The 25084-nt window shown below is 42.0% G+C and overlaps 1 protein-coding gene across 6 annotated transcripts in view; it reads left to right on the top strand.

The window, feature by feature from the left end:
• The window catches only part of FBXO15 (F-box protein 15), a 47282-nt gene extending 27567 nt beyond the window's left edge, over positions 1-19715 (top strand). For 5 of the 6 annotated variants that reach the window (XM_019490495.1, XM_059724277.1, XM_014606714.3 and 2 more), the window contains 5 exons: positions 844-973; positions 2978-3060; positions 4660-4805; positions 11087-11211; positions 17832-19715. In XM_019490495.1, coding sequence (XP_019346040.1) covers positions 844-973; positions 2978-3060; positions 4660-4805; positions 11087-11211; positions 17832-18107 — 760 coding nt within the window. In that variant the 3' untranslated portion in view covers positions 18108-19715. The remainder of the gene's footprint in view (positions 1-843; positions 974-2977; positions 3061-4659; positions 4806-11086; positions 11212-17831) is intronic. The other variant, XM_059724278.1, reaches the window with a different exon arrangement.
• Positions 19716-25084: the final 5369 nt, after the last annotated feature.

The raw sequence follows: 25084 nt of genomic DNA, 5'->3' as shown, positions 1-25084 counted from the left end.
CCTCAGCACCCTCAGGTGCATCCCATCTTGCTCTATGAACTTGTATATGTCTAGCTTTTCCAAGTAACCCCTAACTTGTACTTTCACCACTGGGTGCTCACCTCCTCCCCAAACTGTGTTGTCCATTGCAGTAGTCTGGGAGCGGACCTTGCCTGTGAAGACTGAAGCAAAAAAGGCATTGAGCACTTCAGCCTTTTCTGCATCCTGTCATAAGGTTTCCTTCCCCAAATACATCAATCTGTCCTATTTTGAGTTTCCTATTCACAATGTTACATCGGTTTGTGATGAGTCTTATTAAATTCTCACCTAGGCTTTGAGAGCATTTATACGCATGCCTGATGCCTGTTCCAACATGTGCTAATTGGTAAAGCATCAGAGTAGACTTGATTAATCGAATCTGCTAGAGCATGTAATTGGCACACCCCAGCAGCCGCAGCATCATCTGTATTCAGCAGCCCCGTGCTTCAAAACAATTGCCATGGTGCTTTAACTAAAGTTTGTCAAGCGAGCTTTAGTTAAAGTGCCCCCACCACCATTTTGAAATGTGAATGTTGAATACACATGATGCTGTGGGCACTTCAGAGCAGCTTCTGAGAGCTATTCTAATTTAAAGTACCGCCCCTCCCACCCTGAACATGCGCAAAGATGCCCCTGGAGCATACCAGCAGGCTGTGTTTTGTCTAGAAGTTAGATTTTTATTGCTTTGTATGCTGAACACCTTCAGAACACTGCTTAGTAACGTGCTGTTAATTATTCAGGGAGAAATTGAAAAGTGGCTGAACTTTCATGTTTTGTAATAAGACCCACTCCTGTCTTTGTTTACTTTACCATGCCTTGTCAAAGACCTCGGTGGTGTTCCTTAATTGCTGAGTATGATCTTACTAACTTGACTAAAGCCCCTACAGTGATTGGTTCGGACAGTCTTGTTCAGCTTCTACATCTGGATCCAGGGCTTCTAATGGGACTGTGGAAGGTAAGGATATCCCTTGGTATGGTATGTTATTTATTATGGTTGCCTAGCAAACGCTGTTTTTTCTCGCATGTGTTTTAATCATTTATAAAGTAAAAAAAAAATCTCTCAAATTTCAATTCCAACATGCATATGCTGGTAGTGAAACAGCTTCAAAATCACTGCTGAATCCTAATAGCCATTTACAGTCACAGTTCCAAGTATTTGCAGGTTAGCTGGACCTGAATTTTGCAATGCCTTCACTTACTCTTTGAAATAATTAAAAACTATTTTGATACGATACACCGTAAAATAGAATATCAACAGCATGATATCTGATGTTCAGTTTTGGCCTTCAATTTTATTTTCTGATTTAAAGTACACTTGCAGTTTTTTATGTGCCAGTGTTTCTGAATTGACCTTGTGTGATTAGTTCGAGTTGAGGTGTACCTGTGATATCTCTCTCTCTCTCTCTCCCCTGTAAGCACTCCTTACCTGATTTGCACGCTCCTACTTATACACTCCGGAATGGGACATGTGGCTCACTCCATGTTGGACTGGATGACCAACCTGTAATATTTTCTCTCTTCCTTCCTTCTTCCCCCTTCCCCACCCTGTGTCCAATCATGGTCACAGGGTAAGTGGTAACTTGGATCTGTTTGGCGTTGTTCTTGAGTTGGCACCTCTGGTGATGAGCTTTTGCTAGCTTCACCTCTCCCCATATAAAACTCTGCAGTTCTATCACTAACTGAGTAGATTCTAGGGTGGCAGACCCTGATACCAACCCAGTTAGGATGACTGACTCGAGTGCATTTGACTACTATGCATTGTTGCACTACAGTGTTTGATTCTGAAATAGTTTAAATCAGTTGACATTTAAATGGTCATGGATCTGAAATGTAAATACCCCATTGTGGCAAATGGGGTAATTTACATTTCTTAAAGTTATTTTTTTAAGAGTGACTAAAGGCTTAGGCAAGTGACAGCAAATAATTTTACTTTTGATTCATGTTTCAGGTACGTAAATCTGTGATAAATAAATTAATGGCCTTATCATTGTTTTTTTTTTTTGAAGGCTTTCTATAGCTCTTGATATGAATGATACCTATTGAGCAGCAGTTTGCTTTGTGCAGTGCAGCAATGCAAGAGAACTGCTGTTCTAAGAGTATAATGTTTTGCTGTGCTTTGTTGTGTTAAATAGCACTTTACTTCTCAAAGAGGAGAGTCCTGGATGCTAATAACTTACTAAATATCTAATACTGGACTGCATTAGTATGAGTGTCAGCAGATCAAGGATGCAATTCTTCTTCTCTATTAGGCAATGGAGGGCCACATCTGGGATCTAGTTGGGAATGGTCCTGCCTTGAGCAGGGAGTTAGATTAGCAAACCTCCTGAGGTCCCTTTCAACCCTAATTTTCTATAGTTCTGTAATGATGACCAGGCACTTAGCAAATCAATCCTCCCCCCCCCGATTTTATTTATTTAAAATTTTTTTTTATTTATTCACCTTTTTCTTTATGTTAATTATGAAGTGCGAAAATGAATCTTGTGACTGATATCCACACAGGAGAATTCTATATCATGGCTTGGCAGTGTTATGCAGATGCCATTATTCTTTTTACATAGGGACCTTACAGTTTATGCATTTTATGGAAACTGAAAAGCAGCATTATCCGCAGTTGCCGGGATATCTGGCATTGGCTATGATTTTCCTGTGAAATCAACCAAAAAAAAAAACTAGTGATGAAGGCACACTTTGCCAATGAGTGGCGAGGGGTGGGGCTGCCAGGACTACAAAAAACCTGTTGTCTTGCCATGACTTAGGTCCCTATTTATACACTATTGTGTTTGGATATGATGTATAGTACCAGTCTGTAAGAAGTGCTCTCTTTTTTTGTTGAACTATCATTAAAATTGTAATATACTGCTATGATCTTGGAGACGTAATAGGTAGCATGTTTTGTGGGGTTTAATGATGCTCGGGAAAACCTTTTTGATGCACTGTATTCCTTCTAATTAATTGTCAGGAAGGGAATGAGATTGCTTTTATTGTGGCAAGTCTTCATTATCACCAAATTATTGAGAAAAGCACACTGGGCTCTTCCACTATGTAAGTATCACTTTCTCTTTGTATGTGGGATCCTAGGTATAATCTTGTACATAAAGCATTAGGTATGAAAAATTAAAATGAATTGGTGGTAAAGGAGGATTATTATTATGGCATTAATTATCAATGATAGTGTTTTCCACAGAGAAGTAAGAACTGTTACGCATTAGAGTTACAATAACTGGCTTGAAAAAAAAAAAAAAGTAAAGGAAATATTTTTCATGCCAGAACATCCCCTGACTACATTTAATAAAGAGGCCTTGTAAACTTAGTCACACTCTTCCATAAAAGTGCTTACTGTATATAATAAACTGAATTGCTTAAGATCAATTTTTGCAAAAGCTTTACCTTTTTTCCCCCCTCCCTCTTCCTCCTTGCCATTTTCAATTTTATTAGATTTATAGTTTCTATTTTAAACATGTATATAATATATCTTTACAGACATCTTGTCTGTGTTTTTTTTCTTTTGTCCATTTTAAAATATTCAAAATAGTGATTACTGTCAGTTGGCTTTAAGCAGCTGCTTCTTTTTCACTTTTTTTCCCCTTTCTCTGTAAATTCTTTCTCTTTGCTTGCTTCTCCTTGTCGAGGTTGTTTTTTTTTTTCATACAAAGCATACCTAGTAACTACTGTTTCTACTTCAACCCTTGTTGGGATTTTGTAAAACATTAGAAGTGTAGGTGATTTAGTTTTCTCTTATTAGACTTAACTTATGTGTCCATTTATGTACTTCTGAAAAAATTTACTTCTCGCCAGAGGCAACCTTCCACATAACTAAAAGTAGCTGCTCTTCCAGTAGAAACCGTAGGTGTACAGACATTCAGAATTTTTCTCCCAGAGCAAAAATTGCCATACTACGAGAAAAATAATATAGGAAGTCTCCCCTTGGAGCCTGAACTTGTGTACACTACTTAGCTTCTGAGAGAAGTTGCAGCATAGTCTTCTATCTCCCCAGCTTTGCTTTCAGTGTACTGCCTGCTTCCCTTGGGTCCAGAAAGGCAACATAATTCAGGCTAGACTCTGTTGCTGCAGCCACACAGGGAGCCTCTTCACAATCTCTTGGGTCAGGGGATTTGGGGTAAGGGTTTTTTTGTTGGTTTGTTTTCTACCAGGCGAGGAAAAAAAACAAACTAGGAGACTTCTCTCAGCTCTTCTGAACATATGTATGCAGCCAGAGATTCACCATTGTACTCTACACATAGGCAGGTTATTTCATTGTCTGCTCTTCTAGTGAAGTAAATGATATTTTTTTAGACCTGTGGCTACAGTAGAAGAGTCCATCTGATGGAAGTTTTATACGTGCGCACTTGAAATGTTTCCAGTGGTAAATTTAGTTAGTTGCTTGTGGTTAGCTTTTTATGGTGTGATATTGATCTGTGTAGGGAGTATGGTAAACTCAACGTAAGCTTCCAAAATATAAATGGCAAAGCAGAACACCTGTGTGTAAAACAAAAACCAAACCAAAAAACAAAACTAAGGTGGTTTTTTTTTTGTTGTGTGGGTTGTTTTTTTTTTGTGTTTAATTAAATCGTATCAAGTGAGGTTATTTAGCATTTCTTTTGTGCCAACTTATTTTTTCCTTGCCTGATTCTTTCTTTTAAGCCGATATGTCCTGCCTACTCATAAACCTATACTGGATGATGTTGACCCAGAGTATGGACTGCATGGCTACCAACTACACATTGACATGCACAGTGGTGGGCGTTCTTATCTGTGTTCTACATTTCGCAATCTGTTCTGCAGAAAAGGTAGAGTTAATGGAAATTGGAAGGTGGTTTCGTTTTAAAATGGTCCTTGCATGTATTTTTACCTCCTTCATGCCTAGTCTCTCACTTTCCTAAGCCTTTACTAATGACCTTTTCATCCCTCTCTTACTTATGTGTCTGGATTTTTTTTTGATGACTACTGCTAGAGCATTGACAACCTAGATATCATAATGTATCTGTGGGGAAAAATATTGCATATGTAAGAGAGAATTTCTCTTTAGCTTTTAAGACCCCTTTAAAATGTTTGAAATAAAAAAAAAAATGAATGCTTTTTAAAATAGAACGTGTTGACAGATGCTACAGAGATATTGGTATCAAATAATAGTTATATAATTCATAGATGCTAGGGTCAGAAGACACCTCAATAGATCATCGAGTCCGACCCCCTATATAGGCAAGAAAGAGTGCTGGGCTCAGATGACCCAGCTAGATGCTTATCTAACTTCCTCTTGAAGACCCCCAGGGTAAGGGAGAGTACCACCTCCCTTGGGAGCCCATTCCATAATCATAAACATAATCTGTTCCAATGTAGCTGTTGACTTCCCTTTTCTTATAGTAGTAATAAAAAAATGAAGCCAAACCATTGCAACTTTAATTCTGTTGTCTTCCAGGTTAAAGTTGCAGCATTTTTTTTTTTTTTTTTTTTTTTTGAGCTAACTTATGCTGTTTTATAGGAGCATGGCCCTGTAACAGATGTATTATAACAGCTGGTACACACTACTGAATGGCACCTCTGTCATCTTTGAAAGGTAGTTGAAAGTAACATCTGTCAGTGGTCCCAGACTCATTTCAGTGGTTGCATTTTTAACATTTAAATTCAAATTACCTTGCCGTTTTTATGTTATATGAAGAAAGTAAACATTTCTAAACTTTAAAAATGTATATCTGTTTATAAGACGCATCTGTATTTAGCACTGTTTAAAATGCTACAAAAAATTAGCATTTTATTGGAAAAATACAAAGCAATATTACTGCTTCTTTTCATTTTGCTGCATGTCCTGGTTTTTGGTGAAGACAGTAGAGGGCAGTAGAAGATAGTAGTGTTGCCATCAGAATTTCATAGTTTTCAGAGGAGAGTTGCTAGATATTTGTGAGATCTGAAGTGTGTGCGCTTGTATTTGGTGACACCTCAACCAGAATGTCATTAGGGTTGAGAACTTAGCCAAAGTTTTAAGTGTATACTTTGGTCCTTGACTTATATTCTAGCAGCTGATTATGTAATAACACTTGATGTGTTTTATTGTAGAGAAAAGTCTATACATTGTTTTAATCAAATTGATCTTTATTGAATTTCAGATCCTTAAGTACGTTCTCTGGTCCCCTCTTTGAATATTAACTAATAGGCATTGAGAGCATCTATTTAAAATTTTCCTATTTTCCATCTCTAGTCCATGTTCTTGTAGCTGTTTCCACAAACTGTGGAGAAAACATGAAGAAATGAAGATTTGCTTACAGAGCCACATACACTTCCCTAAAATCTGGGATTGCAGTCACTTTCCACTATTAGTTATTGGAAAGTGTCTCTTGAAGCTCTTCTCTTTGGATTCTAAAAATCCGTGGATTTTTCTTTGAATGCTGGAAAGTCTGTTTATGTGCAGAGTTTGTACTCTTTTGGCCACACGCTTTTTTTTCTTGGCTGTCCCAAGTCTTTTCAGTATTATCCTCTGTTGTTTTGGCTTGATGTTGTTTGTTTTGGCCCAAGGCATCTTATGGGACAGATTGTTTCGTGTGTCTTAGGCCTTTTTTTAGGATTGTTTTGGGAGTTTTTTTGTGGGGGTGTGTGTGTGTGGGGGGGGGGGGTTTGTATGCAAATTTTCTACAAAGTTTGCGTGTAAATGATTTACACCAAATTTTATACACCATTTGTGGTGGATTGACCTGCACACTTTAAATAGTTTATCTGATTCTGGTAGAAATAAGTAAATTTTGCCATGGTGAGAGAACATTTTAAGGAGGTACAGTAGACTCCCGACTTGCACATATATTGCATTCCTGAGAAACCTTGAGTCGTATGTCGTATTTGTGTGACTCGAGGTGAATTTTCCCATAGGAAATAATAGAAAAGTGAGGGGTTGTATTCCTTAGACCTCACATTTATGACACCAAAGGTACCAAAAGGAAACCTTTTTCAACCAATACTTTATTTATTATATTACAAAAACATATTGTAAACATATGCTGCTATCACAATGGCAACACTGAGACTGAGTGAGCCTCCAGAATCCTGCTTGGGAACCCAAGGTGTGCGTAACTCTGATGCAGTCTGCGCAAGGTGTTCACGTATATACACGAATGATGCATGTCTTGGGGTGTATTTTTCTGCTTGGGTGTTAATATTAATTTGCGTAAATGCGAGACATTGGTAAGTTGAATATGCATAAAACAGGGGTCTGCTGTACCTTTTGCTTGCAAAAATTGCACATTGTATCTTGTAACAGTAATATTGTACAAATTTCAGTTTACTTTTACAACAAAGCCTATACTGGTTGGTTGGCAAATCAATGATCAGGTGTGTTTTTTTTCACAAAAAAAATAAGTGCTGAACGGTAGCTAAGGAGCAGAAGCCTAGTCTCCCCTTTCCCTTCCCGATTGCAGCTTTTTCGTGTGAGCAACTAACAGACCTATGTTCCGATCCTCACCCCCAGTTCTTCCTGAAAATCTGTTTAGCAGGGCAATAGGGATCAAAATCCTCCCTTCATGTCTAGTTGACATCTATAAGACCCATCCCTCTGAATGACAGTTCAGATCTGTTGCTGTGCCCTGCCTTTTGAACCCTTGTCTATGTCTATACTTATGAAGTTTCCTGTTACAGAGATGTTGTTGTCCTAGTGGAACAAACAGCGGTTATACCACTTCCAAGAGCAAAAATAATTTTTCTTGTTTTGTATAGCTGTGTGTCTACTGGAACTTATGCTGCTAAGGGACAAAAATGATCAAAAAAGTCACCCCACCAATCTTATTTATATGGGCTCCAACAAAACTTGAAAGTGCCTCTCAGGCTTGAGCATGTTTATTACTTATTAGTCCCATTCCCTCCACCACCTTCACCAGATTCTGACTTATGCCTGCTGTGTCTTGATCTACCCCTGTGCCTCTTGTTACTTAGCAGACCTATCTGAAAGCTCACCTGAACATCTTGTCCTGAGTTTCTGGGCAAAAATTTCCCTTTCCACTGGCCACACCTCCTTGCATTTTTATACATCAGGGCTAAAACATTTTGAAAAGCAGATGAAGTGCCACTAGCTTTCCTTGATCAGGGATGTGGGGGTTGGGGTAGAACAGCAATGAATAGCAGAGTGGCTACATTTTTTCTCAAAGAGGGGTGAGAAGTGGATTGGGCTTTCGTAAACTAGAAGGCTGGTGGCTTAGCAGGAAGTGTGAAGAAAAAAAATGCATCCAGGAGAGGTCCTGAGCAATAGCAGAGCCTTACAAAAAGAATGGGAGTGGAGAGGAAGTACACTAGAACCCAGAGGATTTGTAGCTGGGTAACTCGCAACCCAGTTAACTTGTAAGGGTTGCCAAGTGAAGGATGGACTACACAGGTCTTTTCTGCAGTTTTTACTTCAAAGGGCACTGCTGGAGCTCCTTAGCAGTCCCATGCACCTGAAGGGAGAAGCTGCACCCTTAAAAAATAAAAGATGGAGCAACTCTGTATATGCAGCTGTAAATGACCCCCAGCTGGCTTGCAAACCCTAATCTTGGCAAGGGCAGAAGCACATAACCTATGAACTATGTTTTCTACTGTAATTGTGTGATTTGGGCTTTCTCTTTTTTGAGGGAAAGGGGTAAAATTGTATTTGGAGTGGGAAGGTGCATTCATGGAAATGTGGTCAGTGAGGGCAGTACCTTTTAAGAATATTTCTGTAAGGCTGAAAAATCCCTGAAGAAATTAAATCTCTATCAATCTTTTGATCCTCCACAAAGAAGGAGGAAGCGTAAAACTGGGTTTAGAAGTTCAGTTCACGACTAACTTTTTTTTAAAACTAAATTCTTATTTGCAAAAAATGAATTGACACACACAAATGAAAAGGTCAGAGAAATGAACTCTGTATCATCTTTTTATCAGGTCTGGCTTAGAGTACAGCAATGAATGTAAAGGGACTTGGTATTTGCAGAATAGCTTCTTAGGTGGTCCATCCACCGATGTGGTGATTTGCTTTTGTAATATTGGTGATACCTTGAACTTCCTTCTTTTGGCAGCATGGATTGCCCCAATTTATTCTGTTTCCATCAACATGAGTTTGTTTTTGCGTGGATTTATGCATCGTGGAGTGACTGTTCCTGTTTGAATCTTATTTGCAGATAAGTAAATATCCCTTTGAGGAAAATGCTTGGTAATTGAGGCTTCTTTTAAAGTTCTATTTGTAAAAGCTCTGCTTAAAGCTACAGGGGTGTAGGTTGTAGCTGTGTTGGTCTAAGGACATAGGCAGACAAGGTTCCTTGGGTGAATCTGATATCTTTTATTAGACCAACCCAAATAGTTAGAAAATAATTATTAAGCAAGCTTTCGGGTTCAAAAACCCTTCATCAGGCTAAGGAAGTTTCAGCAGTTGGTATGTGCTCTTCCATCCATAATAAGCATGTCAGTTCTCTGTTGATCATTTTCTTCATTTGACATAATGTAGCACAGAATAAAACCAATTGGGGTTGCTCTATTTTGTATGGTCCCAGTTGCCACTTTGTATTTTTGTGCAAGATGCACTGTTTTAATTTGGTCACAATTAAAGGCCTGGCTGAGCTGTTGCTGTATTCACCACCAACACCGCAGCCCCCCACCCCTCCAGTGTCGCTCACTCCTGACCTGCAGCCTCCTGGTCCTGGGAGTGAGTAGCACTGGCAATGCGCAGGGCCCAAGCCCCTGCTGTGGGAGGTGGCAGCTGCTGTGGCTAATGCAGTGTGTGGAGCCTGGCTCCCATCCCTCCACCCCCACCGTCCCCTCCCCTGTGGGTGGTATGGCCAGAGCAGAGCCAGTGGTGGGGGCGGAGGTTGCAAGCTGCCTGCTGGAGGCTTGAGGCTCCCTGCTGGCCTTCTCCCTGGGGTCCATGGCCCAGAGGGCTGGACCTGGCATGGAAGGGAGTGCCGCACTGGCATGGCTGCCAAGCTGAGGCACCCTCTACCTACCCAGCAGCAGTGGGGGTGCAACTCCATGCTGCTGCCACACCTCACGTTGGTGGCCATGATGGTGCGGTGTTCCCTTGTGTTCTGGGTCCCACCTACTGGGCTGCAGAGGCAGCTCCTGCCTGGAGCTGGTCCAGCCTTGTTGCAGCTTTGTGCCCAGCAACCCTGAGGGAAGCAGTCAGTCATAAACAAACACCTCCCCTCCCTTGAGTGGGTTCTCTCTTGGCTAGAGTAGGGCCAGTTCCATCAGGAAAGCGTAACTTAAACTGCTTTCTTTGCCAGCGAGAATGAATGGCACCCTGTGTTTGTACATGATTGAGGTGATGAACGGAGAGCCACTCCTGATTTCCTTTTCTTGTGCTCATGTAGTGAAGATGATTATCCTGTCTGCGTTCTCAGTGAACAACTTTCACTGCTTTAGTATCTCTTGTATTTAAAGAGCTTTGTTTTATGGGAAATGTCCTATGAAGAGGCTCTTATTTAAAATAACAAAAAAAGCCCTTACTTTCCTTGTCAGAGAATTAGTTCATTAAGACAAATGCCAAACTGTAATCGAACCTCAGAATTTACTACATTTTTTTTTAATTACTAGAAAAGAAAAACTTCCCATTTAAAAAAAAATAAAAAAATCCTTTCCTTATGATTGCAAGCAGTATCAAATTTAGGATAGATATTAGGTAACGTTGGTTTGCTCCATTTGCAACTAGTTTTGTATCAGATAGACAAAGTAGTAATGAAGCATCTTTGCCTTCTCTCCCCTGGTGTTGAACACGATACTTCTGTGATACCTGCAGGGTTGAGTGATTGGGTGACTCGGGATTGAATTATTTCACTTGAGACTCTTATTTGCTTGTTTCTTGAAGCCAGTGGGTGGCTTTCAGACTTCTGTACTTGAATGAAACAAAAACCCCAACTTTTCTATCTATTCTTGTCTCCCAGAATCAAAGCTGTGTATGCTGACTTTATCTGTTTTCATAGCTAGGTGGTTATGAAAACTACTGGATACATGTCAGAATTCTCTTTTGATCTGTAGAGGACAAATGCATGGCTTATAGAGATTGTAGCAAAGAAATAAGGACATATAAAGGGTTTCTGGCTTAGTTTGATTTGTCATTACATAATGATATGTTTGTTAATCTTTTCAGATTACATTCAAAATGGATATTTGAAGATTATAGTTATAGGTTTAAAAGATAATGCACAACACTTACCTCTGATTGGGAAAGTTGGATTTTTCTGGAAAACATCTGTACTTGAAGGCAATATAAAGGTAAATGAATAGGTTTTGTGGAAAAAAATAGTTATTTCAAAATAGAAGTACAACCTAATATGTGTATTTAAAATTGGATAGTTTTTGTTTGTGAGAAATCATTTCAACTGAAAAAAACCTCCTAAAATCCAGGTGTTAGAGGTCAAACGCTAACTTGGTTCCATTATGTCAAACAGTCGCTCTCTTTTGGCAGGACGGGCATGCAAAATTTCTAAAAGAGAGCCTTCTGTGAATTGATAAACATGTTTGAATATGATTATGCATTTTTAATGTACTTACTTTTTTTTCTATGTGGAAAACTGAAAAATTTCAACCTGAAACTCATTAATTGCCCATAATGTTATTACATTCTTTTTTGGACTGATTTTTTTTTTTTTCTTCTTTGTTGCCCTGAAGCAAGATTTCTTTCTTTTTTTTTCCCCTCTGTCTGTTTAAAATTTCTATGAAATAGATTGACTCATTTTTCCAGTTGTATGTATAGAAAGAGTATAGTTTCTCCATTTGGTTTTATCAGTCAGACATTGTATTTGGATAACCAAAAGCAGCTGAAGCTAGAAAGAACCAAAATAGATGAAAATCTGTTGGAAAAATTCTTAAAGCAGTGACCATTCATAAGTCAGATCTGTAATGCTCAGTAGGGGTGATTTAAACAACTTTTTTTGGCTTTGAAAAAGCTTGTGTTGTGTCAGAATTTGTCAGCGTAGAGTCTGTCTCTAAGTCTATACAAAGCTTTTGATCAGCAACATTTGTGGGATGTTAGCACTGACTCATGTGGCTTGTTAAATTGGAGCAAAAAAGGTCTTAGTGGAGTGAAATCTGGATGACTTTGCTTAAGGATATTCCTAGTGTCAAGGGACTTGAGGCCAAATGCCATAAAATGGTGGCACTTGTACTCAAGACTGCTAGTCAAATGGATCAATAATTGAGGTTGAAATTAATTATACTAACATTAGACTCTATCTTAATTTTGCCTGTGTGTTTTAAATACTGTTTACATCTATTTCATAATGCATAGCATCAGATGGATTAATAACTCCACCCCCTCAAAAAACCCAACAACAGAATTTTGTCTGTATCCTCAGCTTTTACGTGTTCTAGGGATTTTATTGTTTTCATAAAAAAGAAATAAATGCCCATGCTACCACTGTGGTGAGCAAAATTTTGGAGACTAGTCATGCATGTAATGCCAAAACAACCTGGATCATAGAGAATTAGGGTTGGAAGGGACCTCAAGAGGTCATCTAGTCCAACCCCCTGCTCAAAGCAGGGCCGTCCTGAACTACATCATCCTAGCCAAAACCTTTTGTCTCGGGTAACCTGTTTCAGTGTTTTCCTACCTTCCTAGTTATTTTTTTTTTTCCCCTAATATCTAACATAAACTTCCTTTGCTACAGCTTGAAGACTGTTGCTCCTTGTTCTGATAGACTGTTCTCAGTGGTGGCAGATATCTCCATCCTCTTTCAATCTTCCCTTCAGGTAGTTGAAGACAACTATTAAACCTCCTCTGTCTCCTCTTCTCTAGACTAAATAAGCCCATTTCCCTCAGTCTGTCTTCAGAAGTCATGCACCCAGCCCCCAAACCATTTATATTGCTGCCTGCTGGACTCTCTCCAATTTTGTCCACATCCTTTCTGTAGTGAGGGACCCAAAACTGAACACAGTACTCCAGATGTTGCCTCATGAGTGTGATGAGTAGAGGCAAATAATGACTTCCCTTGACCTTCTGGCAACACATCTACCAATGCAGCCCAGTATGCTGTTACCCTTCTTAGCAACAAGGGCATACTGCTGGTTCATATTTGGTTTATTTTCCACTGTAATTCCCAGGTCCTTTTCCTGCAGAGTTGCTGCCCAGCCAGTCAGCCCCCAGCCTGTACCAGTACATGGGATTGTTCCATCCTAAGTGCAGGACTTTGCACTTCCCTTGCTGAATTTCATGAGATTCGTTTTGGCCCAGTCCTCCAATTTGTTTAGGTTACTCTGAATCCTAGCCATACCCTCCAGTGTACCTACTACTCCCCCCAGCTTGGTGTCATCTGTAAGCTTGCTGAGGGTGCACTCTATACCATCTTCCAAGTTGTTGATGAAGAAATTGAACAAAACTGGCTCCAGGACTGACTACTGAGGCACTCCACTTGATACCGGTTGCCAACTAGGCATTGAGCCATTAATTACTCATGTCTGAGCCTGATACTGCTGCCAGTTAGTTCTATCTACCTTATAATCCATTCATCCAGCCTGTACTTCCTTAGCTTGCCTGGGAGTACAGTGTGGGAGACCATATCATAGCCTTCCTAAAATCAAGGTATAACACGTCTGCTGGTCTCCCTGTGTCCATAGAGCAAGTCATCTCATAGAAGGCAATCAGGTCAGTCAGGATTGACTTGACCTTGATGAATCCATGCTGACTGTTCCTAATTACCTTCTTCTCATCCAAGTGCTTAGAAATGGATTCCTTGAGGATCTGCTCCATTATTTTTCCAGGGACTGAGTTGAAGCTGACTGGTCTGTAGTTCTCTGGATCCTTCTTTTCCCTTTCTTAAATATAGCCACTGTTTGCCCTTTTCCAACCATCTAGGACCTCTCCTGTTAGCCATGAGTTTTCAAAGGTGATGACCAGTGGCTCTGCAGTCTCATCTCCCAAACTCCCTTATCACCCTCGGGTGCATCCCATCTGGCCCCATGGACTTGTGTATGTCCAGCTTTTCTAAACAGTCCCTAACCTGTTCTTTTGCCCCTGTTGACTGCTCACCTCCTCCCCAAACTGCTGCCCGGTGCTGCAGTCTGGGACCTGACATTGCCTGTGAAGACTGAGGCAAAAAAGTTGTGGAGCAGTTCAGCCTTTTTCTGCATCCTCTGTCACAAGGTTGCCTCCCCCATTCAGTATGCAACCCACACTTTCCCTGATCCTTCTCTTGTTACCAACATACTTGTAGAAACCCTTCTTGTTACCTTTCACATCCGTTGCTGGCTGCATCTCCAATTGTGCTTTGGCTTTCCTGACTTTATCCCTGCATGCCTGAGCAATGCTCTTATATTCTTCCCTAGTTATTTGTTCAAGTTTCCACTTTTTATAAGCTTACATTTTTTGTTTTAGCTTACTGAAGAGTTCCCTGCTAAGCCAAGCTGGTCTTCTGCCATAGTTGCTAGTCTTCCTGCGTATCAGGATGACTTGTTCTTGTACTCTTAGTAAGGCTTCTTTTTGAAGTATAGCCAGCTCTTCTGGACTCCTTTCTCCCTCAGACTGGTGTCCCAGGGGATCCTGCCCATCCTGAGCAAGTCAGTCTATTTTTCTGCATGCTGCTCTCCATCTTTCCTTTCCCCAGGATCCTGTAATCAGTCATATTGTGGTAACTGCTGCTCAAGTTGCCGTTCACTACTATTGGTGATGATGCATAGGGGGTGCACATGCACTCCCTGAGAGCACTGGTGCACCCCCTGGCAGGTAGCGCTCCCTGCTTAGGCAATGGGCAGGTGGGAGTGCTGGGGAGTGGGGGCGCCAGATGAAGCATCGCTAGCACTTCCAGGCATGCCGCTGGCTTTTTTTTTTTTTTTTTTTTTTCCTCTCCACCCACCCGTCCTCCCTCCCCAACTCGGGTAGCATCAGTCACCCGTGACTACTACATTTCCTACCAATTCATGTCTGTTTGTAAGTAGCAGGTCAAGAAGGGCATGGCCCCTAGTTGGCTGCTCCAGCACTTGCATCAGGAAGTTGTGCCCAAAACTCTCCAAAAACTTCCTAGATTGCCTGTGCACTGCTGTATTGTCCTTCCAGCAGGTGTCAGAGTGATTGGTTCTCATGGGGGATTTCAGGGCTTGTGATTGGGGAAACTTCCACTAGTTGGTTGAAAAAGCCTCATCCACCACTTCCTCCTGGTACTCTACAGCAGACACCTGCTACAACATCACCCTTGTTGCGCTTCCATCTAACCCAGAGACTTTCAACAGGCCTATTTCCAGGTTCATACTGGAGCTCTGAGCAATCATATGGCTCTTTTAAAGTGCGACTTCCTCTCATTTCCCCTATCTGTCCTTCCTGAACAGTTTGTACCTATCCATGACAGTGTTCCAGTCATGTGAGCTATCCCACCAAGTCTGTTATTCCAGTTGCATCATAGTTCCATGACTGCACCCAGAGCCCTGTAGTCACTTTTTGATCTGTTCAGGTTCTCCCCTGGCAGTATCATGGGTGCCCACATGGATGAGCAGAATGGGGTAGTACTCAGAGCACTGGGTGAATCTCCATAATCTGTCCATGACCTCTTGGATCTCGGCTCCAGACAAGCAGCAGGCTTCCCAAGAGAACAGTTCAAGTTGGCAGATCGTACCCTCTGTCCCCTGCAGAAGGGACTCTCCAACCACCATAGGCGATGCATTGGGGGGGGGGGGAGGAGGCACGTGCCCCCCACCTCCACCCCCTGAGAGTGAGCACTCCAGCTGGTAGGGGGGCATGGAGAGCGCTCGTGCCTCTACTGAAATGGGCTCTGGCAGCGGGACGTTAGTGGTGGAAGCGCTGGTGGTGGAAGTCCCGACATTTCTGCCACCGCTGTGCTGCTGGCATGCTCAGTGACCAGCTTCTGGGGGACTTCCCTCCCGCCCTGCTGGCTATCATCATGATCGGCCGCTGTTCCCTGCAAGACACCACCAGGAGGCACTGCTCGCACTTCGGGCAGCCCCCAACCACAGCTCCAAACCCGGACCTGGGTGGAAGCCTCAATGGTGAGCTGTCCTGCCTGTACAGATGCAAGGTGCAAGCAGTGGCAGTGGCTTTGGCATTGTGATATCCTCCAACCATTTTCCTGGGCCTCTTGATCTGCCTTCTCTCTTTTACTACCCTTCTTCCAAGCACACCTTCCCTAGTGAACACACCTGGAAGTTGGCCTGTTGTTGCTCATTGGCCCCCAAAAGTTCAAAGGTTCCTTTTTCCTTGCTTCCTTGCATGAAGCTGAAAGGCTCTCTCCCCCAGAAGTGAGTGGGGTGGAGGGGAAGGGAGGGAAATTGGCCTGTGAACTGGCCTGCAAACTGCTTATGCTGATTCCTGGCTCCCTGGCTGCTCAGGAAGTCTCCTTTTATACCCTGCTGGGCCTGGACCAGCTCCACCCCCCTCATTAGGGCTTCTGTCAGGCCCAGGCAGCAACCACTCAGCCAGCAATACTCCCAGCTTCTCGGAGCACATGTCCCAAACATACGCAGCCCACCAAACAAACCCTCAGCAAGCCAAAGGCAGCTCTGGATCACTTACCTTCCCTGGGCAGGATCTGGTGCCTGTCTTCTCTTCCCTTCTTGCTCCCAGCAAACTGCCTGCAAGTTGACAGGCTTTCCCTGTCTGGGAAAGCCTATGACACGTGTGCGCACTTCTGCTGCATTAGGACCGTGATCAGCCTAAAGTAGGCAGGAGCTGCTTCATGTTCTGTAGCTCTTCCTGGTCTGGTGCTTCCTGTGCTCATCCTTGAAAAAAGTGCACAGGTGGAACTGGCCCATATACTTCTATTCCTGAGTGTGTTGGAGGGCCCATGTATGCAAACACAAGAATGTTTATTTTATTCTTTTAACCGACGGTCTACAAACATTTTACTTAAACCTTCAGTTGGCAACCCTACTTGACTGCTGCTGGGGTTTTACACCATGCTGCCCCCAAAACCCAGTCACTAGCCTTATTTCCCACCCCCTCCTCCAGTTCCAGCACACATCTCCATCCGCTGCCTCTCTCTGTCAGCCCCTCCGCCCTGTCCTATCTATAAGGAACTATGGAGGTTGTAGTGAGCCAGAAAGCCTTGACAGATAGTTTGCTGCAGGGTGTCAAGCAGAGCTCCTGTGTAAGCACCAGGTGGTGCTGCTCTGCTCTCTGCCCAGCATTGATGCTTGACTGTAGCTTATTCATGCAACAAATCTTGAAACAAGCTCAGGATTTTTTTATGGAGTTTATGGAAAAGTGATTTTGAGATGGACTTCTTACAGACTGTCCATAAATGTTATGGATAGTTGGCAGTCCTGGGTGGGATGGAGAAGGCTACAGCTGAATCATTTGGGTCTGCTTTGGCTGATGATATCTCTCATAAAGCAGAATTGTGCATGGGGCAATTTTACCTGGTTGCTGTTGCGGCAGTAATGCTTACAGTGCAGCATCTCAGTTGAGAACCACTCATCAAGACCATTCAACTTCAGATATTCATAACTAGCTTATGTTATGCAAGAGGTCCAGCAACAGGACACTAACAGTGTCGCCCAGTATTAAGATCTCAGTTTATAGTATAGCTACTGAATTGTTGCAGGTAACTTAGAGTAGTATTCAGTATCAGACTTGTCCTTTTGGGAATTAAATCCTGTGCCATTTCATAGAGGGGGAGAAACTGGAGGATGTTTCTGACTCTGTGCAACCTTTGTGAAATCTGGGACTGAGGCTGATATGCAGGCTCCACTCGCTTGTGTTCACTGAATGACTAAGCCTGGAAAAGCATCAGCATCAGTGGCTTGGAGGGACCTAAAGCATGTGCCCCAGTGCTGCTTTCAGACTTTGTCTGCTCGGCACCATCTCAAATATTTTGTGTATACATTTTGCGTGTGCACGTGCATAATCAAATGGCACAACATAAGTAAATATTTTTTGCTTGTGTTTTTAGAACTGTTACATGATGGATATCACCGTCTTGGATGAAACTGAAAAACCCTTCTGGTGCTTCAGTGCCCCAGTCTACATGAAACTGTCTTCTAAGACATCTGGCCTTTATGACTACATGGGGCACATCTATGACATAAACTATGTGGATTCAGATGGAAAAGTGCACATTGAGCTTGTGTGGATGGATAATGCCAAGGAATATTATATAGTGAATCTAATCCTTTACATAAGCACCAAAAAAGTTAACAGCTGGTATGGAACAAACTACAGATACTAATAATTTCTGCAGATAACTTTTTTAAAAAAATGTCCTGCAGATAACTAATTTATTTTTTTGATAATTAAAAGTTCAAATGATTCTCTAATCCAGATGTTACAAGTTGCTTTATGCTCTTTTTTTCTGAAAATTACTAAATTGAATCATAGTTTCTCTTGTAACTGTACCATAGATACTTAATATCTGTGCCAGTAACTAGGTATGATGGGAGGGAAGAAAAAAAGGAAAAAGATCAATATCACTTTTATACCTTACCTTCTGAGATGGTGAAGAGTGACATTCTGTTTCTGGGTGTGGATTCATATTTGGAGCCATTTAAAAAGGGCAGCAGCTATCACATTTTAGTTGCATGTGAACATAATACAATGATATAATTGTAGCAAAACCACTCAACTTCTATCCCGGATGAAGCAGCATTTAAGTTGGAATGGTTTTCTTATATTTGTTTTGTTCTCAGATGGTTTATACAGGATTAGAATGCAACTGCTGTCCTCTTGAAGCTTTCCCCTTTTGAAATTGTTCTAAATGTGCACTATTAATTTGTGGATATATGTAAATAAAACATTATTATCACCACTCTGATCTACACAGTTCCTGAAAGCTAAAATCTGCTTTGAAAAACCACAGCCTTAAAGTTTCAGTGACAAGGCAGCACAGCTTTAGTGTTGACTGTGCCTCTGTGCTGTTCTCTTACAGATCGCGGAGGATACTTTTGAAGAATGAGCAAATTTAGGTAGAGGTTTTTTTGGGTTTTTTTCTAATTCCAGGGAATTTTATTCAGGTTTTAAAAGATTTTTAGATTACAAAACAGAGATGAAAGATGCATGGTTTAAGGTAATTCACAAGGGGAAGAGTTCTACCAATACAATTGTATACAATTAAAACTGATGGTTTACAGTGCTGTTAGCTCAGGGAAAATGCATTTAATTTTAACTTTTGTTTATATATTCCAGCAAACACTTTCAAATATGGGAGCCTAGAATTATGCACTGAAATCCACATACCAGCCATTAAATAAATGTTCTGATTTTGAGGCATTTGTCTTCACCAGCTCCCATTGGTATACTTAACAGTCCATAACTTTTGTAGAAACTGTGATTCTTGTTATTTAACTGTAGAAACTCAGTTTTTGAAAATTTAGGTTTGTATGCTTAATCTTTCACTCAGGATAGTCGGTGGTAAATTTAGAGTATAATTCTGTTCTTATTTGAAATCTGCTGGATGTGAGCCAGAGTAAAGATTGCAGCATTGACACACTGTCATTTTATTATGTGGGTAACATTAGCATATTGTATGTCATATAAATGAGCAGTAAGTTTGAGGTTTCTCCTCTTCATTGTGGAGGAGGAAGTCTGAGTATAATATCTGGCTTCTTGTTAATTAAATATTTTCTTTAAAATGTATTCTTTCTGTATATAGATTTGTATTGGTTTGCATGAGCCAACTTTTATTTAAACAGTGGCTGAGCTTAAGTATTTGTTCTGCAGATACAGAGACTCCTTTTGTCAACATATTTTTTGTTTTCTGGGTTGTTTTCTTTTTTTTGAAATGTAGTTATTGTTTGAACTCAAAGAGAATAAACTATAGTTGATTCTGTTGACAAATAAATGTTTTCAGTTTGATTTCTGTTTATCTTTGCCAGTCAGGAAACAGTGTTTCTACTTTCAGTGGACAACAAACCAGCCTTACTTCTGTTTGTCTGTTCTGGTCCAATCACATTATTAATTGCTGTCCCCCACCCGGCAACTCTTCCTGGTCATTCATAGGGATTGGGTACCCTTATACAGTTGGGTACCCTTATACAGTGGACTCAGCTTAGCATATTCAAGAAGATAACAGAGTTTACCAAAACTAAACAATCCTTTCAAAGTTTATTTTTTGTCATTAGTAATAGATTTTATTTATCTGTTTTTATTTGTAGCCAACTGTTAGAAGAAATGCTAAACTGATGGCATTGAAGTTCTTTGTGTGTGAACAGTCGGGGTACAGCATGCCAAACTGTTTTGCAAGTGAGCTTGAGCATGGCATCTCAAACTAACCTGTTCAGAGGGACATAAAGTTTCATAGGCCACAGCTTCTTCATCAGATGCTATTAAGGGACTTGCAGAGAGCAGAGGTACTGAATAGAAAGGAATATGGTCACTTTAAATGCAAGGGATTTAGAAAAGGAGAGGGAAGGAGCACTGCTGAGAGAGGTGAAGGGTTAAACAAAGCAGTTCTCTCATTGAGAGAGATTTGGGTTATAAAAGGTAGCTCACGTAATGGAACAAGAATTGGGTGTATCTACATGTGCAATTAAGGTGAAGAAATAAATGTTGGAGTACTCTTGAGTCAGAGTGAACTGCTGCTGGGTGCACCCATGACAGCAGCTATTTGAGCTGGGCAGGGGATACCTAGGCTGGCAGGAGGCACAGGGTGTCAGCCCTGAGCTCCAGGTGGTGGCATCAGGCTGCAGACTGGCTAGGGCATGAGGATGCAGAACCTGTGAAGCTAGGTGGCAGCTAGGAGTCTGGCCCTCATCTGGTCATTGTTTACAAATGCATTTCATGTGTACCTTGCTGTAAGATAATACTGTTTCTGATATCACTTTCTACAGTAGAGTTAACTAGTTTACCATCCCCTAATACCAGTGCACTTGCAGACTGTGAAGCTTTACTGTGGAGCTAATTAGTCAACTCTTGCAGTAAAGCGCACGTGTAGATACACTTCTTCAGACCAGAATAAGCACAATCCAGTCTGTGGATCCCTTGTTACAGAATTTTGTTATCAAATTATTTTTTCCTCTAAAATCAGGTTTTTCCCCCATTCAACATGGGGAGGGGGGAGGAGGGTGAGATGGTATGTGCCTTGTCTTGGATTCAAGTACTGGCTTATTGACCCAGGGTAGGCAATGGCTCTAACCTCACTCAGCCCTGGCTGAATCCACAGCTGTAGCTGCTGCCTGGAGCTGTTGCTGCTGCCTGGAGTGGCCAAGGTAGTTTTTACAGTGGAAGAAACCACGTAGAGGGAACGGGGAGGGATGCAGTAGAAACTGGCCTGGAGGGAGTGCAGGCAAACTACTGCGGCTCCAGGGCTGGACTTATCACTATTGCTTGTCTGAGGATGGGGCCAGTGCCCCTGTGTGCTCCTTGACCTGGGCCAGAGCCAGAGCTTTTGCATGCATAGAGTAAGTGGCAGGTTGGGGGGCAGGCCACTTGTCCCCCTGCTGCAGTGATAGGGCAGGAGGGAGCTAATTTAATATGAACCCTTAATGATTAGATTCTATGCATGGACAATTATAAGTTTTGTTTTTAAATTCAAAGTCATCTTGGATTCAGGTAAATATAGCAATTGACTGACTGTCCAGGGAGGTTAAAGTATTCTGCCACAGGCTACCATGTCTTTCTGGAATTGATTTTAGATCAATGTCCATTCATTTTTTCACGTAGGGATTGCCCTGTCTGTCCAATGTAGACAGCAGAGGGGCACTGGAAGCAGGTGACTGTGTAAGGTGTTGGTAGAAGAGTAAGTAAATGAACCCTCAATGTTAAAATCAGTGTTTGTCCCAGTAAGTATGTGGTCTGTGTTAATAAGGGGACACAGCTGGCATCTGGGAACCTCTTGCGAGGTTCCTGTTGGTGAGAATAGGAGGCAAGTAGTCTGCTGCAGAGATATCATTTGAACTTGGGAGGCTGTCTATAAGCCAGGACAGGTTTATCCCATGTGGCTACCTTGAGGTGTTCATATTTTTCCAAGAGGGGTTGGAGGTCATTAATGATGTCTTGAGTGTTCAAACTGGGGCTTGTAGGTGACAGCTAGAAGGATTCTGTCATCCTTCTCACAGGATTGATATAGTGAGAGGTCAGAGTGGGGTTTCAATATGGCTCTGTTGATCTGAGTGGCTATACTTTTGAGATTGTATTGTAAGTGTAGGAATCCTTATTCCAGGTCCCCAAGGTGTGGATCCTGGCTGGTGTGATCAGAGCAAATGTGGTTGTAACAGAGCTTGGTCAAAGATGATGGATCTAGCAGTATGGTCCCCATATCCTTTTGGCTTTTGGCCTTCTTGCTGAGACTGCGGACGAAAATGCAAATTACTTCCAGTTGCTTTGACAGCTTTGTAATGTGAACACTTGTCCTTTGTGACCTAGATTGAAACCACCAAACCGCTGTGAGATGCTAACAGCTTTCTTTCACTACAGACTTCAGCTGAATTTGTTGTATAAACGTTTTATATTCAGAATATAAAACACCAGTAGTTCTGTTTGTTTAAATGTCATTTCAACTCTTATGGCATTTAACTAAAAATGGTATGTTACACAGAGGAACTAGTGTAATACTCTGACTGCATAATGAAATTTCTCAAGAAAATATATATTAGTGTAGGCTCTAAAACTGAAACAAATGTAGCTGTCTGTTTATTAAGGGAGCTAATGAGAGAGGGTTTAAGGTAACTCTTTAATAGAACTGTCATGCAGCAACTTGCACCTGGTGAAAGAGTAATGGTTGACCTACAACAACATTGTTTCTAGTTTAACTCTTAGCAGTTTGCTGGCACTGGATTTATGACCTTGTTTCAGGTGGACCCAAACCCTCAGACTGACCACTACCTCTCCATTTGATAATAGGTGAATTTTATTGATATACAGTGATAGCAGATAAGAATAATGCAAACAATTCTACACCTACCAGTCCTAGAGCTGTCACTCAAGGTACATCTGGCCAGTATGCGAGCTTCTCCCTTAGGTTCTCTTGAATGCTAGATGTCAGCAGCCTGAAGGTCAAAGACTGAGGCCCACCCTTCCAGTAGGGTGGATGAGACAGGCTGGTGGTGTGCCCCCTGTCTATGCTTGCCTTGGATTCCCCTCTCAGGGACCCTTTGCTGCTCTGAAATCCCTCCTTTTGTATCCCTTTCCTCCTCTGACTTTTGATTGGTTTCTCTATGGTCGTCATACTGTCCACATTCTGTCCCGTCAGCATATTCCTTTGTTTCACAAACCCATCACATGCACACATCCTAATTCAGTTATTTACCAGTTTCCCTGAATTTGGTCCATCTACCAAAACTGGAAATCCCAAGGGCTCTGCAGTTTAGCATCTTGACTTGCAGAGCCTCTTATCTCAGTCTGGGTACGCTGTTCATGCTATGGAGTGGTGTGGCACATGTCTTCAGTTTCTCAGCCTGTGTGTCTGCTTGCTGCTTGCCTGTGTCACACACAGTGTGCCCTGAAGGAAACTTTGTCACAAGCAGACTTTTAGAAATCAATTGACCCTTGCAATTCCCCATGGGCCATTCTTCTAATGCATGTCTACTTTACCTAAAAGCCAGCTCCCAAAAGCAAACCTCTAAATACTACTTTCTAACCATCATTGTGGAATCTAGAGAGATGCCTGAGAAGAAAATTATTTTCCCTTTCACTTGTGCCCAACCCCCTCCCCCCCTTTTTTAAATTCCTGGGGAAAAAAGTCTACTTGTCCACGGTTGATTTTGGAGGAAAAGTTGATTTGAAGCCATTAACTTCTGCAACAGCTAATGTATATCTGCATCTTTCCCCAGGCATTCTGTGGGAGGTGCCGCTTTAGAGCATACATGACTCGCCTAGTCCCACTCTGCATGTACTTGGAAATGAAATGAAGCTATACTGAGGGGGCTGGATGTGCACTGTCATACTGTGGGTAGAAGCAGATGTCACCTTTTGTTGCTTTTATACTGTTATAACAATTTACGATGGTGCAAAGCAAATAGACCTCTATATCCTTTGTCACACCAGGAATTCTCAAATTTAGTTATAAACTATGCTGCTTTATTGCAGTGGATACCTATTTATTTACAGTGGGAGTGCAGGCTGCCTATGTGGATGTACTCCAGCTGCCCCTGGAAGGGCTTTGGAGGCTTGAGGGATCTGGTCCTGAGCACCTTAGGAAATCCTCAAACCTGGCCAGCATCTGCCTCACTTTCCTTACTTACCTAGATGGACCTTCTGGGGTCTTCAGGGACACATCTTGTTAAGCGGGGAAAGTCAGGGTTTGCCCACTTACAAAGATTCATCTCTGAGGTTTCATTCCCCTCCCCTGCCGAGAAACCTTGCTTCTTTTTCCCCCAGCAACTGACTTTTGCATTGGAACTGGAGCTGTCCTGATGCTGACAGTCCACTGGTACACAGTCAATTATGGGTAGGGGTCTACCCAATTCAGGAAGGCAGCTGGCCGATTTTCGTGGGCAGATCGTGGTGCTGGCTGATTTCATGGGCAGATCATTGCTGAGACCCTCCTCAGTCCTCTGACTGGACGAGGGGCCTGAGTAGCCATGTCTCCTGCTTCTGATTGGTGGAGAGGGTGGTCTGTTGTATAGCCCTGCCTCTTGTTGCTGATTTGGAGGAGCAGGGCTGCATGATGGGCAGCCCTCTCATCCAATTGGCAGCAAGGGGTGGGGGTGGCAGTCACCTTTCCTCAGGAGAGTTGCATGGCTGGGAGGACTGCTGGTTCCCACTGGGGAGCCAGCATTTTATTTTTACTAAGTCTTTTCTCCTAATGATGCGATTAATGTGTTACGGTGTAATGAACACATGAATTGCATTATCAATGTAACGTGCTGGGGGCTTGAGTCAAAGTTCTAGTTAGTAAGTGATACCTGTAGTTCAGGCTGTACCAAAAGTCAGGGGCCTGGTAATCCAGAACACATAAATAGGGTGCAGAGAACCAGGCGGGAGGGAGGCGGGCATGGAGGAAGAAGGTACAAATACTGCAGGTCATGAAGCATTAAGCAGCCAAAGCCCAAATGAAGGTCCTGGGCTTTATATGCAAGGACCAACTTGCTTTCCTGGCAGTGAGCTTGACATTTGCAGCTGGTGCCACTTTAAAACCAGGTGGCCCTGCTATGCAGGCTGTTTTTTAACAGAAGCCAGTGCTTCTCTTCCTGTGTTGTCATCTTCCATACCAGAGGAATAGCATATACATACATAAAACAAAGGAAAAAAGAAGCCAACCAAGTCACCAGT

This window comes from Alligator mississippiensis, chromosome 3 (genome assembly GCF_030867095.1).
Source record: "Alligator mississippiensis isolate rAllMis1 chromosome 3, rAllMis1, whole genome shotgun sequence".
Taxonomy (NCBI): Eukaryota; Metazoa; Chordata; order Crocodylia; family Alligatoridae; genus Alligator; species Alligator mississippiensis.
This window is presented reverse-complemented; position numbering and strand designations above follow the sequence as displayed.